The 15,200-nt window shown below is 35.4% G+C and overlaps 1 protein-coding gene across 2 annotated transcripts in view; it reads left to right on the top strand.

Annotated features, from left to right (window-relative positions):
• The window catches only part of SEC22C (SEC22 homolog C, vesicle trafficking protein), a 29,180-nt gene extending 15,299 nt beyond the window's left edge, over positions 1-13,881 (top strand). For both annotated transcript variants that reach the window (XM_012543495.3, XM_012543494.3), the window contains exons 6-7: positions 6,574-6,648; positions 11,990-13,881. In XM_012543495.3, coding sequence (XP_012398949.1) covers positions 6,574-6,648; positions 11,990-12,190 — 276 coding nt within the window. In that variant the 3' untranslated portion in view covers positions 12,191-13,881. The remainder of the gene's footprint in view (positions 1-6,573; positions 6,649-11,989) is intronic.
• Positions 13,882-15,200: the final 1,319 nt, after the last annotated feature.

The following is a 15,200-nucleotide window of genomic DNA, read 5'->3' as shown; positions in this document are numbered from 1 at the left end:
AAGTATTGAACTGTTTCCAGAGGTCCCTTTCATCTCTTAGATTCTCTCCTTTTTATTGATTTCCTTGCTGCATGGAACAAATTTGGCAATACTTTCTATGACTTTTGGATCCTTGGGTTGTCAGGGTTGGGACTGCCAAATGGAATTTGCTCTTTTGCTATTCTACCTTCTGCCCCTACTCCACCTTTGTACTTATATTGAGGTACTTTTCTCCTTCCAGCCACCTAAGTTCTCAATTCCAGTCATTCTCAATTTTTGATTTGCTTCTTTCCTTATATTCACACAACTTCTAGTCTTGTCACTTCTGCTAACATCACTTCTGCTAACATCTCTTGCATCATCACCTTTTTACTTAATGTAGGTGCCAACCTATTTTTGGGCCTTTGTTGGAGGTAGACAGGGAATATTTAATATATTTTTGTCAACTGACTAAAAAGAAAATGAAAATAGCTTTGTTCTATTCAGACTCCATCAGTTCTTTTTCTGGATGTGGATAACATTTTCTACCATGGGTCTTTTGGAATTGTTTTTGATCATTGTATTGTATTGCTAAAAAGAGCTAAGTCAGTCATAGTTGATCATCATACAGTGTTGTTGTTATTGTGTAAAGTGTTCTCTTGGTTCTGCTCACTTCACTCCACATCAGTTCATGTAAGTCTTTTCAGGTTTTTCTGAAATCTGCCTGCTTATCATTTCTTACAGTACAATAATATACTATTACATTCATATACCACAATTTGCTCAGCCATTCCCCAATTGAGGAACATCCTCTCAATTTCCAATTCTTTGATATTACTAAAATAGATACTCTAAATATTTTTGTATATGTGGATCCTTTTACCTTTTTTTATGATTTCTTTAAGATGTGTGTGTGTGTGTGTGTGTGTGTGTACATATACATATATATATATATATGTATATATACATACAATATAGTGGTATTGCTGGATCAGAGGGTATGAATAGTTTAAATTGCTTTGAGCATAATTCTAAATTGCTCTCCAGAATAGTTGGATCAGTTTACAACTACCACCAGTGCATTAGGGTCCCAATTTTTGCATATTTTCTTTAACATTTATCTTTTTTTCCCTTTTCTGTCATATTAGCCAATCAGATGAGTGTAAAGTGGTAATTCAGAGTTCTTTTTAATTCTTATTTCTCTAATCAGTAGTGATTTAGAGTGTTTTTTCATATGGCTATACATAGCTTTGATCTCTTTATCTAAAAATTACCTGTTCCCTTTCTCAATAATGCTATTAAAAACCTAAAGTAAAATATATAGCATTACAAGGAAAAATAATTATAGTGAAATACAGTAAACAAAATGTTTAAAAAAACAAATTTTGGGATCCTAGACTTACTGCTCTTTCTGCCATACTAAATTACATTATGTTTCATATCCTCTGTTTTAAAAGTGTTCTTATTACATTATAGATTTCTATTGTATGGGTTTAAAAAAATCCCCCAAAACTTCCATGGTGATACCAGTTTTAAAAGTGTTAACTATATTTGAAAACATAGCTAGAGACTTCTAAGTCATTTGAACAACAACATGATAGACTAAACATGTTTCCCAATTTTCACAACTTCTTATACCTTATTGAAACAGAAATTATGCACCAAAGATAAAGCAATTTCATCTGTCTCAATGGTCTTGCTCACCCAGAATACAAAAGAAAGTTAAAAAAAACTAAACAAATCCAAGAGCCATGAATTTATGCTTCCTGATCCTGAGCTCATCCAGAGCAACCCTCTTGTACTGCCATGCTACTGACTGCAAGGCTGCACTAGCAGACCTGACACAGGTTTGCAATAGTTTCCTACACCATCTCCCCACACTTTGATTCCCTTTTCCCTTTCTAGTACCATGGACACCCCAGCTTCAGGTTGCAGAAGTTTTCCTGGGCTGTACTATTCAGGAGTAGAAGCCTTTCTAGCTCCTATAGCACCAGTCTTCATAGACCAGACCTGCCAGGGCTGGGCCAGAGAATTGAGGGAATGAAGCAGAATATCAGGACAGAATACCATGTGTATGTTGGGATGGAAGGCAAGGAGGGATGGGCACATAGCACTGTAGTAAGCTTGAGGGAATATACATGGCATTAATCTAGACTAGTTCTAACCTCTGAATAGACTCAGGTCAGAAACTGAGGCAGGGGAACTTGCATTGTCCATCATAAAAGGAGGCTGAGATGCTTTAAGATCTGACCCCTAAAGGAAACCACAGTTAGAAGGAAAGAAGTCAGAAGTGAGTGTTGGGGGGGAGGCGGGGAAAGAAGGAAGGAAGGAAGGAAGGAAGGAAGGAAGGAAGGAAGGAAGGAAGGAAGGAAGGAAGGAAGGAAGGAAGGAAGGAAGGAAAGAAGGAAGGAAAGAAGGACTGAAAGAGTCAAGGATCAGGAAGAAGAAAATTCAAAGATCTTGAACATAGGCAGATAAATTTACAGGGAAAATGCCATCAGAAGGACATATGGCCTCCAGATCTAGTAAGCAAACTCAAGCATCAGTGAATAAATATTGCAAAATAAAGGAAAATGATTCAATACTTAATGAAAGAGAATTCTGTGAAATGTTTGAAGAGCAATATGCTGTTCTTTTAATGGTTTAAAAGAGAAATAAGAATTATGAGAGCAGAACAAACAGCAAAAATAATGGACAAAATAGAAAAACTGGCATCTGTAATTGCACATTTGACTTAAGAAATGAAAGAGAATAATAGAGTGGGAATGCACATATACAGAAATAAAAGACAATCCAAAAGATAAGTAAAACAATTACATTAAAAAGATATGGTCACTATGCAAACAAAGCATATTGATCTTGAAGATAAGATATATAGAGATAACCTAAGTATCATAGATCTCCCAAAAGAACATAAAAGAACAAAAATGCATTATACCATGGTGCAGGAAATGATAGAAGAGAAATGCCCAGAACTTCAGAACAAAGAAAAAAATTCATTGATCACTTCCAAGGTAAAAAAAAATCCAAGGCTGCAATCTCCAGACACATAGAGGTTCAATTTGACAATTCGGTTTAGAAATAAGTTCTGTAATCGATCAAGAGAAAGACCTTCCATTACAAAGGAAAGGAAATTCTAATAATGTAGGACCACATTGTATCCACCAGAAAATGTAAGAGAGAATAGAATATATGTGTTCTGAAAAGCATTGGAACTCAAAGTGACTCATTCTGCAATAACCATTCATGGAAAAAAGATGATTGATCAATATTAAACAATTAAAAAAATTGATGGGGGGAACAGAATTGAAAAGATTATTTGCTTCTTGACCCCAAACAACATAAATGCAGAAGGAGCCAAGGAATGCAGCCTCTAAGGACAACAGCATCATAGTGACAACAGAGAGACCAATAAGAAATATATTTCTAAATACACACAAGGAGACAGGGATGTTAGGGTGAAAGTCTGGTGAAAGGAACAGTAAAGAGGCAAATATGGGGTATTATGAACAGAATCTGGCAGTATCTTGCCTAAAGGGGAATCAGTGTTATTTTGTAGGAATATAATACAACATAGAAAGGTACAAGAAAAGGTCTGAGAAAAGTCAAAGGTTAGAGAGGAATGCATGATGTATGTGGGTCAAGTCAAGGATCAACAATGATGGGAAGGTGACCCTTCTGGTCACTGGAAGGGGTTTCTGTTGATGAATGTTTCCATGGGTGAAGAGAGGGAAGAGAGAGGGGACTTTGTGATGGATGTGGCCTGGGAAATTTGGTGTTTGAAAACTATATTTATCCTGCTTTGGCAGGGATAAGAAGTTCAGATGTCTGGGCCAACTAGGGATGTAGGAGAGCATGGATCCAGGGAGAAGATTTTGTGACAAATAGGGAAAAAAAAAAAAAAAAAAGATAACTGGAGGAGATTATAGCTCAATGGTGGGCCAGATAGATAAACAAGATTATATTGGGGTAAAGATCCTACCTTGAGGCAGTGTCCTCCTGACATCTGAAATACTTGATATTGTTCTGAGAATGAGATATAATATAAAATGGTATCTACTTGCTAATGATATGGTAGTTTCATTAGAAAGTTACAGAGCTGATGTTTTAGGGTACTAATTGGGACAATGTCTTCTGTAAAATTTCAGCTATAAAATAGACCCTCAAAAATTAGCAGTCTTTTCTGCATAGTCATAACAAAACTCAAGAAGCAATAATGGAAAGGGATATTCCTTTCCAAGTGACTTCAAAGTGCGTAAAATATCTGGAGATTGAAGTACCAAAGCAAACAAGAGACATGTATAAATTCAATTACAAAGTGTTTCTTAAAGAAACAGAATAACTTAAATAGCTGGAGAAATATTCAGTCCTCATGGACTGGTTTGGCCATAACAATGTAATAAAAATGAGAATACTACCAAAATTAATTTATACTTTTAATTCTATGCCAAACCAGGGAGATATTTTATAGAACTTAATAAAAATAATAATAGAGTTCTTTTGGAAACACAGAGAGCCATTCGCTAGAATGTGAAAGAAAATAATAAAAAGAAACAAAAATGAAGGGATAATAGTACTTCTGAATCTCAAATTACATTATATATAGAAGTCATCAAAACCATGTAGTATTGGTTAAAAAATAGCTCAGTGAAACAGAGTAGACAAAGGAGCATCGAAAACAAAAGAACTCAATAACTTAAAATCGCAAATTACTTAGGAAAAAATCTCATTTGATGATATAAAAAGAAAACTGGGAAAAATTGGAAAGCAGTTTGGTAGAAATACCTTACCACATAATCCATAATACATTCTAAATGGATATGTGGCCTTCATTCTAAAGATCATACTATAAAGAAATTAGAAGAGAAACTCTATCCCTCTCACAGCTGTGGTTAGAAGTATTCTTAATCAAATAAGAGAAAGACGCAATTACAAAAGATATAATAGATAACCTTTGACTACTTAAAACTAAAAAGCTTCTACTGAGACAAAAATTAATGCACCTAAGATATGAAGGAAAGGGGTTTGAATGGCAAAAATATTGTATCAAATATCTCTGATAAGGGTTTGGTTTCCAAGATTTATAAACAATTTTTATATAATTATTCCCCACTAGATAAATGTTCAAAAGACATAAATAAACAGTTCTCAAAAAAAGAATTGTGGAGTATCCACAATAACATGAAAGAATGCTTCATAACGCTAATAATAAGAGAAATGCAAATCAAAAAGTGAAACAAAAAATAATTAGTCAATGTTGGAAGGGATGTGGAGTACTAGGCACATTAATATATTGTTGGTGGAGCTATGAAATAAAGAATCATTTTGCAAAGTAATTTGAAATTGTGCAAATGAAGTGACAAAAAAATGTTCATATCTTTTGAACTTAGAGACTTCATTACTGGGTTTATACCCCGAAGAAGCCATCTATAAGAAGAAAGTTTCCATGTCCTCCAAAATACTTATAACAACTTCTTTTATGATAACAAAGAATTGGAAACAAAAGCATATAATAATTGGGGAATGGCTGAACAAATTGTGGTACATAGATGTAGTAGAATATTACTGTGCTATAAAAAATGGTGTGTATATGAGTGCAGAGAAACAGAGAGATCCAGTGCAGAGCAAAGCAAGCAGAACCAAGAAAACACGTTAGACGCCTTATGACTCTGTGGACCACTCTGGTCGTGGGGTTTTCTTGGTCAAGATTTCGGAGAAGATTGCCATTTCCTTCTCTAGGGAATTAAGGCAAACAGAGGTGAAGTAATTTGCTCAAGGTCACCCAGCTACTAAGTGTCTGAGGTCAGATTTGACCTCAGGTCTTCCTGACTCCAGGGCCGAACTATCTAGCTGCCTCTACATGATAACTACAACTACAAACCCAAAGGGAAGGAACAAAAACACACAAAAAATCAAAAGTAAAAATAATGAGTTTAAGTAAGCTCAGTACCTGAGAGGTGGATACAAAGCCTATTTTGGCATACAAATTAGAACTTAAACAACACACTTTATTGTATTCAGCTAAGTATAATGCTCTGTTGCTTTTAACTATGGATATTTGCTTCTAGTTGTTTTTTAAAATAATTTTTTATAGAAATTTTCCACTTTTTACATTGTCACATTGTCTCACATATCTCTCTTGCTACATCTCCCAGAGAGCCATTCTATAGAGCAAACAGTATTTTTAGAAAGAAAAAAAAAGCTGCACAATTGAGTAATATTTTGAAAAAGTCAAAAAATAACATGTAATGTGTAAAACCTGTGGACCTCCCACTTCCACGAAGGCATAGGTTGGGGATGTTTTCTCATCTCTCTTCATCTGAGTCCCACTTGATCTTTGTAATCATTGGAGTGGAAGGAATTAAAGTACTACATTTATAATACGGAGGAATGGTACTGATGCCAGGAGGAGAGAGTCCAGAGGGAGAGTTGAGAAGGCCAGTTTACTGACAATGGTCCAGGGAGCTTGCTGGGAAGGAAATAAAAGTTGGGTGGTTGGTGGCAGCTGATCCACATTTTTGATCCATATCTGGCCTAATCAGGAGACCAGTCTTTTACTTGAGTTCTCTTTTTCTTTATGTCTCATTATTATTATTATTTTTTTTTCTGTTATAGCTTATTCAGGATGATCCTGAGACTATTGGGAACATAATGGCGTTTCTTATCCCTTTTGTAGCCTGCATTTTTCAGGTGGGTTCTTGTTCAACTTTGATTAGCGACTTAAACTTGTATATTTTGTTGGTTTTGTTTGAAGTTTCAACAAACTATTAGGTACTTGTTTTATGTCATAATATTTTCACTGGAATTTTAAACCATAGAATATCAGAGCCAGAAGGAATCTTAAATATCATATAGCCTAGTCCCCTTATTTTACACATGAGGAAATAGGCCCATCCTAGAGAGATTGCCTCTCCCCTAAATGGGACAGTTAGCAAGCAGAGCCAAAGCTAGATAATTATTAATCAGGCAGGAATCTTAGAGTTGAGGAAACATTCTTACCTGGCCTATCCTGTGTGATATTTTGCTTTATACTCAATGTTGAGATACATAATTATACTTAATTTGAGTCTCAGAAAATAAAAATTTTGATATACTGTTTAGAAACCATGATACTGAATTAGGTAGATTGGTAGGGAAATTAACCATAGAAATTGCTGTTTTAATTTTAGGTAAATTTTGACTCTTTTTAGAGAATAGAAACATGGCAGGAACTTTGAGTTCTTTTAATTCATCCTTCAGATAAGCCAACTACTTACAACCAGTAGGGATCTTAAGGGCTAATACTATTAGCTTTAAATTTAAATTTAAAGTAAATATTATTACTTTAAAGTGCTTTTGACACCTGTTGACCATTTTCTGCACATGCAAAAAAAATTATGAATCATTTTTAGTGATTTTGTCACTGAATAGTTGAGTGGCTTTAAGTAAATCAATTACTTAACTGCTAAAGGCCTGAAAGGTTTTCTTAGATGACTTCCAAGAGCTCTTCTAACCTTGAAATCAAAGACTGGATTTGAGCAGCTTTCAGGTTCCAGCTTTGCTGGAATTACCTTGAAGTAATGATTTGGAATAAGTCATATTTCTTTGAGCCTTAGTTTCTTTATCAGCATAATGATGGAATGCATCAGATGACTTCGAAGTTCCCATTTACCTCTAAATGTATGTGTCTCCAACAATCTGTGATAGCTATGAGAGCAGAGGACCATATATTTAGACTTCCTAGAGGTTGTAAAGATCATCTCATTTTACTCCTGTAAGTTCTACAAGGAAACTAAGTCCTCTGAGTCCTATGAATTTATTCCATGTATGAAATGAAGTACTACCCTTATAATATAGAGGGAAACTGCAAGTGGATTTATGCAAATTCTAATGCTTGTCAAGGGTTTACCTAGCTTTTTGGGACCAAATAGCCAATAAGGTTTAGTTTTTACATTTTTACCAAGATGTGTCTGGCCAATTTCTTAATTAGAATTTCTCTTGCTGAATGTAGATAAAATAGCCATTTTACTTTGGTATATATGGATTAGAGATATAATTTTTAATAATATTATAAACTCATTCAGATTATTATATATTATGTATGATATGACTAATAATCTCTTTTGAAATATGAACCACATATTTCTTCCTTTTCCTCTGTTGTTTACCTCCCCCCCCAAAAAATCTGATTTGTACAAAATGTATTATCTTGTCATAGTAAGAATATGACCAAGTGACCAAGAAGTTGAAAACATTAATGAAAAAAATTAATACAACATATTTATTGGCATTAAAAACTTTTTACAACAAAATTATACATATATACATATTAACTATATAATTTTTTTCAGGGCATACATGTATATGTTTATATAATTTCAAAGTTATCTCACTTGAAGGATGATAATTGGTTTTTTTTTGGGGGGGGGCTATTTTGGACCAATAAAGTAGTAATACTAGTTTTCTTATGTAATTAATTAAAATCAGCTCATTACTTTAGCTATACAGATATTTGCAGTATAAACTTCCTGATTCAGCATCCTGTATTTGCAATGATATTTCCCCTTCAGAATTTGTTTACATAGAGCAATGCTGGGACACTGTCCTACTTTTAATGAATTCTATAGCTATGGATTGAGGCAAACAGCTACCTGTGGCTTCTTTCTTTCTTTCTTTCTTTCTTTCTTTCTTTCTTTCTTTCTTTCTTTCTTTCTTTCTTTCTTTCTTTCTTTCTTTCTTTCTTTCTTTCTTTCTTTCTTTCTTTCTTTCTTTTTTTTTAAATTATAGCTTTTTATTGACAATGTATGCATGGGTAATTTTTCAACATTGACCCTTGCAAATACTTCTGTTCCAACTTTTCCCTTCCTTCCCTCCACCCTCTCCTCCTAGATGGCAGGTAGTCCCATACATGTTAAACTTTTTAAAGTATTTCTTAAATACAATATATGTATATATATTTATATGGTTCTCTTGTTGCACAAGGAAAATCAGATTTAGAAAGTTAAAAATAACCTGGAAAGAAAAACAAAAATGCAAGCAGGCCGCATTCATTTTCCAGTGCTCTTTCTCTGAGTGTAGCTGGTTCTGTTCATCACTGATCAATTAGAACTGATTTGGATCCTCTCATTGTTGAAGAGAGCCACGTTCATGAGAATTGATCCTCATATAGTATTGCTGTTGAGGTGTATAATGATCTCCTGGTTCTGCTCATTTCACTTAGCATCAGTTCATGTAAGTCTCTCTGAGCCTCTCTGTATTCATCCTGCTGGTCATTTCTTACAGAACAATAATATTCCATAACATTCATATACCATTGCTTATTCAGTCATTCTCCAACTGATGGGCATCCATTCATTTTCCAGTTTCTAGCCGCTATAAACAGGGCTGCCACAAATATTTTTTGCACATACAGGTCCCTTTCCCTTCTTTAAGATCTCTTTGGGATATAAGCCCAGTAGTAACACTGCTGGATCAAAGGGTATGCACAGTTTGATAACTTTTTAAGCATAGTTCCAAACTGCTTTCCAGAATGGCTGGAGTTCCAAATTGCTTTCCAGAATGGCTGGATGCATTCACAACTCCACCAACAATGCATCAGTGTCCCAGTTTCTCCACATCTCCTCCAAAATTTGTCATTATCTTTTCCTGTCATCCTAGCCAATCTGAGAGGTGTGGTGTAGTGGTATCTCAGAGTTATCTTAATTTGCATTTCTCTGATCAATAATGATTTGGAACATCTTTTCATATGAGTAGAAATAGTTTCAATTTCATCATCTGAAAATTGTCTGTTTATATCCTTTGACCATTTATCAGTTGGCTGTGGCTTCTTTCTTAAGAGAATTTAATCGATTATGACTGACTTTGAATTGTATAACTAATTAATTTTTAGTATTTCAATGATAAAGCATATGGAATTGGGACTTCTCTTTATTCCACTATTCATTTTGGTGTATTATCCAAATTCTCCCTCCATTAAAAAATCCTTGCTTAAATAATCATCCAAATGAAAATTGTGTGTATATGTATGTGTTAGTGGGGGTAGGGATGGAGAATAGAGTACTAGATTGGAAAACCCAGGAGATTTAGGTTTGAGTCTCAGCTCTACCACCAGCTAGCTCTGTGTAAACTTAAAAGAGTTTCTTCTTCTTTCTGATCTTCAGTTTTCTTCTATTATAATTTGAAGAATTTTTGTTTACATATTTTCAAGATTCCATATAACTTTGATAACCTAAGTTTCCTTTGGATCACTTTTTTACATCTTGAATCATAAGATGTAAATATGTTAACAAAAAAAAATAGAGGTGTCTGTAGCCACGTCTGTCTGATACCAAACTAAATTCTCAGCATGGAAGGAAATTAAGCTTAAATTTTCTTTGCTTCTAGTGTATACTGTCTTTTGAGAGAAAGAAGTGCTGATCTATTCCCATTTCAAACCATCTTATCAACTCTTAGATAATGTCAATTGAGGCCAGGCAGGGTCACTCCTTATTTGTAAAAATGGATGACTCAGAAACATGTTCTCTTTCTCAACATTAAAGAAAAAAATTAGGCTCAAGGATACCACAATTGTGAGAGGTTTGGTTTTAGAGTGACAGGAAACATAAACTCAGGATACAACTTTCAAGAAATCAGCAGCTTCTTAATTATTTACAAAAGTAGATCATGAAAATTTGTGATGTGACAGTGAAAATTCAGACTTCTGGAATTTGAGTTGGAAAGGATTTTTAAGAGCTTCTCCTCTGACCTCCCACACTAGTCAGGAAACACAAGGTTGTTGTGTGGAAGGCACTTAGTAAATCTTAAAGTAGTTCAGGTGCAGACATGTGTCCATCCCCTGTGATCATTATCCCATGAGAAGTGATCAGCATCTCTGCTGGACACTTTCAGTGGTGGAGAGTTTACCCAGCAGCCCAATGTCAGTGCAACTCAGAAAGCCAGTAAGTGCCTCTTTCATAATGCATTGTGCTAGGTGCTAGGAATATAAAAACAAAGTTCAAAGCAGTTCCTATCTTCATGTTTTTTTTTATCTTGAGTTACAGCCTACCATCCTGTGTCTTTTCCTTGCTGACAGCTTTGCAGATCACTGAAGGTAGTGCTCTTGTCTTATAACAAGATAGATCCATGGTTTCCAGTAATGGGCTATCTAATCAGCAAGCCATGTGTGTAGGACTGAGGAATAAAATTGTTATTAGGATCATAGGATGATAGATGTAGATCTAGAAGGCATCTTAGGACCCATCTAGTCCAATCCTTTATAATTAAAGACATTTAGTTTCAATTAAAGTTTCTAATTATCTCATCAATTGGTGTGATTCCTGGTGTCCTATCCATTCCGGGTCATAGGGCCCAGGCCAGAGAGGTCAGAGGCTCAGCCTTCTGCTGCTTGGTGCCTAGGAGATGATCCCCTTCTTGTTGAATTGATAGTTATGTTCTTAGTTATGATGGCTGGCACAGGCGTAAGCCCTCTGGATGGACCAGTTCACATGTGTTAGCTGTTAGGGAAGGTTTCTTTTTGGCCAGAAGGTGTGGCAGGAGCACACTGGAGAAGGGGGATGTCTAGGTGTTTGATCTATAGTTGTCATGTTTACCACTGGAGACCCATCCTGTGTGTGTGGATGTGCATTCATTTGTAATTTTCTCAGCTTTTGGATGAATTCATTTTCTTAAATGAGTTTTATTCCTTTGTGTAGCTTGTAAATTGTAAAATGCCATAGCAACATTTGAGGATGTTGCTGTGTGGTGGAGCTGTTTCAGCTGTGTCTGGCTCTCCTTTTCAGGGTTTTCTTGGCAGAAGTATTAGAGAGTTTGCCATCTCCTCCAGCTCATTTGACAGATGATGAAATGGTGGCAAACCAGGTCAAGTGACTTGCCCAGTGTTGACTTGAATTCAGGTCCTCCTGACTCTTAGCCCCCCTATAGTATCTCAACCTAAGATGGATCCATGGTTTTATTTTTTTATTTTTCAAAAGGGAATCTGTGAGCATTGAACTTTACCTTTTCATTTGACCATTGCATTTTTGCTCATAGGACTTCTTTGCTTCTGTTGTTGCAGTGTTACCTGTACCTGGTCTACAGTTCCACAAGGCTGCTGAAGGTGACCATCATCCTGGTCTTTATCTGTCTATGCAACATTTATCTGCATGGACTAAGGAACCTCTGGCAAATCCTCTTCCACATAGGAGTGGCTTTTCTGTCTTCCCATCAAATACTGACAAGACAGCTGCGAGACAAGGCGCAGGAAGATGGCGTCTGAAACCCTGGGACCCTAAGGCTGAGACGTCCTGGAGCTCCTCTGGCCATCCTGGGTGAGGGCAAGGGCACTTGGCTGGTCTGGCCTCCTCATTTGCAGATTGAGTTTTGTGGACAAAAGAACTGAAGGTCCAGCCTTCCTCCTCACCCATGGAGCAGAAGGGAAGCAGAGAGTACCCGTGTGTCCCGCACAGCCCATCCAGGTGGATGCGGAGCAGAAGTATGGCTCTCCCATTCCCTGCCACCTTATTTGTAAAAGCAACAATGACTTCCATTTCTATAGAGCTTCGAAGTTTACAAAGCCCTTTCAGAAACCCAATTGAGGGGGTACTGCAAGAATTGTTATCCTGATTTACAAATCATAGGATTTTAAATGGAAATGGAGTGCCATCATGTCCAACTTCTTCATTTCACAGGAAACTGTGACCTGGAGGTGAAGTGATTTGTAAAGTCACCCAGCTTGGAAATGTTGGAGCCTGTTTCTGAACCCAGGCCTTCAGACTCCAAGTCTTGCCTCTTGAGCAGAAACATATTTGCAAAATATTGTCCAGTAACAAAAATGGGGCTATTTTGCACTGGAATAATCAAATCAAGAACTGAAAGAATGTTTTCGTGGTGTTGCTGTGCTATGCAATTATTTGGTAGAGGTAGAGATATTACTTTTGGAGATTGGGTATTTGCCTCAGAAGAACTACTTATTTGTTATTTATTCATATTAATTTCTTAATTCTCTTGAATTAGCCAAAATATGGTGATTGACATTTTTAAAAGGACCTGTAGATAGTTCTTAAAAGTATTTCCTTTCTAATAATCACCAGAATAAATTATGAAATTGAGTTCTAATTACAGTCCAAAAAACATAAGCTAATTAGATTTCTGGAAATATAATTTTAAAGTTTCCAGTGCTAATTAGTAATAGTATATCCCAAATTTACTTTTAATAATCATCTGACATGAGGGAAAATATGAGCTTTCCTCGTGTTTAGGGCTATTGATTTTAATTTTTTTTTTTAACATCTTCATTAAATGTTGGTGAAAGTTAAGAAGTTTTGGGTAAACTAATACTTATTTGCAGCTATTTGTACTAACATGCAAGGCTAATCTGTGACCTACTCATTTTAAGCACTTTGAGATGGATAGGTCTGAATGAATGGAAAAGCATTTATCAAGCCCTAATTAATATGTCAGACACTGTTCTAAGCATGAGGGTATAATAGTTCAGGTATTGCTTACTAGACATGATCTCTAGTTAGCCAGTAACTGAATTAGATTAATTATTTTGACTCAGGAGCATAGTATAATGTCAATTAAGAAGAGATGCAATAGAAAAAAAATGAAGAGAGATTTTTAAGTTAAAATCACATGGGCATAGTTTAATTAATAAAACTTTATCTGTCTAAAATCTACTTGTCACAACAAATCAAAATGGTCGGAGCCAATATATTTGGTTATACCAATGGGGCAGCATTCTTACTGTTGACCCCACAATCCATTGTTGAGCTCTACAGGCTTAGGAATTTAACATCATCTCTTTCCTGTCATTTCCTCGTTCCCCCCATTCATCCAACTTGATCAGGCAATAACTCCAATTAATCAAACTCACAAGAGATGATTGAATTATTAACCAGAATATAAATTTGTTAATTTACCACAGGAAGCTACTAGGTGATTGAAGTGATTAGTAGCATCTACTAAGAAAACCAAGTTAATAATAGAACTTGAGTAATTAGAGCCAGAGACATTAGAAACTGTTAAAGGGTATATCGTCTTCAAATGCTAATAGCTGGAAACATGCTTTTTGTAGAGTTCTACTGCATTGTAGACTGGTTGGTAGGATACCTTCTCCCCTGGAGAGTTCTGGATCAGAACTGAGAGAACGTTTTGGTTTTCCTCTTTTCTAGATTCTGTGTAGATCTTGCCTTTCTCTTCTGACATCATTGTCCTGAATATTACAATAAGTTTGACTAAGTCCTAATTTATTTTTCCTTATTTATCCTTCAGATAGGTATCTCACAAAGGTAATTTGGGGGATCTTATTAGCCTCATCGACAAATACCATCTGTATAAGTTAGTTTAGTGGGTGGCTAATAAATTTATCCATTTTGTACTTATTCCACTGTTTAACTCATGTTTTCTCAAATGGAAATTTCTTGATGTTTTATATGTATTTTCTGATGCTGAATTCAAAAATAACAGTAGTATGCTCACTGTTATCAAGGAGTTATCAAGCAAAATGAATTTTTATGGAAATGTGCAATATCAGGAATAATAAAATATGGTTTGATTCAGAGGGAAGTGAAAGTGTGTAGGGTAGTTGAGTTTCTCATATATGTTTAGTTATACAGTGAAACTCAACATATAGAAGACTGTTCAGTGAGTTGGGAGTTCACTGTCAGTTGGTAAACAAAACTATTGTTTCTGATTGTTTTCTCAAATATATTTGTAGGGATTGGTGTGCATTCAAAAAATTCCAATTTGTCAGTCATCTGAATGTTTTTTAAGTATGTGGTAAGCTAACTTTTAAATGCTAGAGATAAGACTTTATTTCTCTGGTCAGGAAAACATGAATAGACGTTATTGGTTGGTGATATGAACAAGACTTGACCTCATTACCTGTGCTCTTGTCATTTGTGTGAGATCACTAAGTGACTAGATACATAGATCTTGTTATGGCTCATTTGAAATTCCTATAATTTGGGGAGAACAAAAAATCATCAGATTGCTGGTTTTTTGCTTAAAAAATAAATCAGAGATGACCCCCAAATCTAAACTTGTGTAATATCCAAACCTACCATTAGCTCTCAAGACTTGATTTACACAGTGAAAATTTGCCTATACCTATATCACCAAATAGTTGGAATTTGGATGAAGATAGTGGACCAGATAGTGATAATGAGGCTCAGCCTGCTAAGGTATAGGAAAACAGCAAGGAGGTGATTCCCATCTTGGAAGTAACTTTTCCATCCTTGGTTCCTCCTTTAGTAACTCAAAAAGTCTGAAATGTCTTTCCTTAT

This window comes from Sarcophilus harrisii, chromosome 1, assembly GCF_902635505.1.
Source record: "Sarcophilus harrisii chromosome 1, mSarHar1.11, whole genome shotgun sequence".
NCBI lineage: Eukaryota > Metazoa > Chordata > Mammalia > Dasyuromorphia > Dasyuridae > Sarcophilus > Sarcophilus harrisii.
Note: the sequence above shows the minus strand (reverse complement) of the source record. Positions and strands in the feature narration are given on the sequence as shown.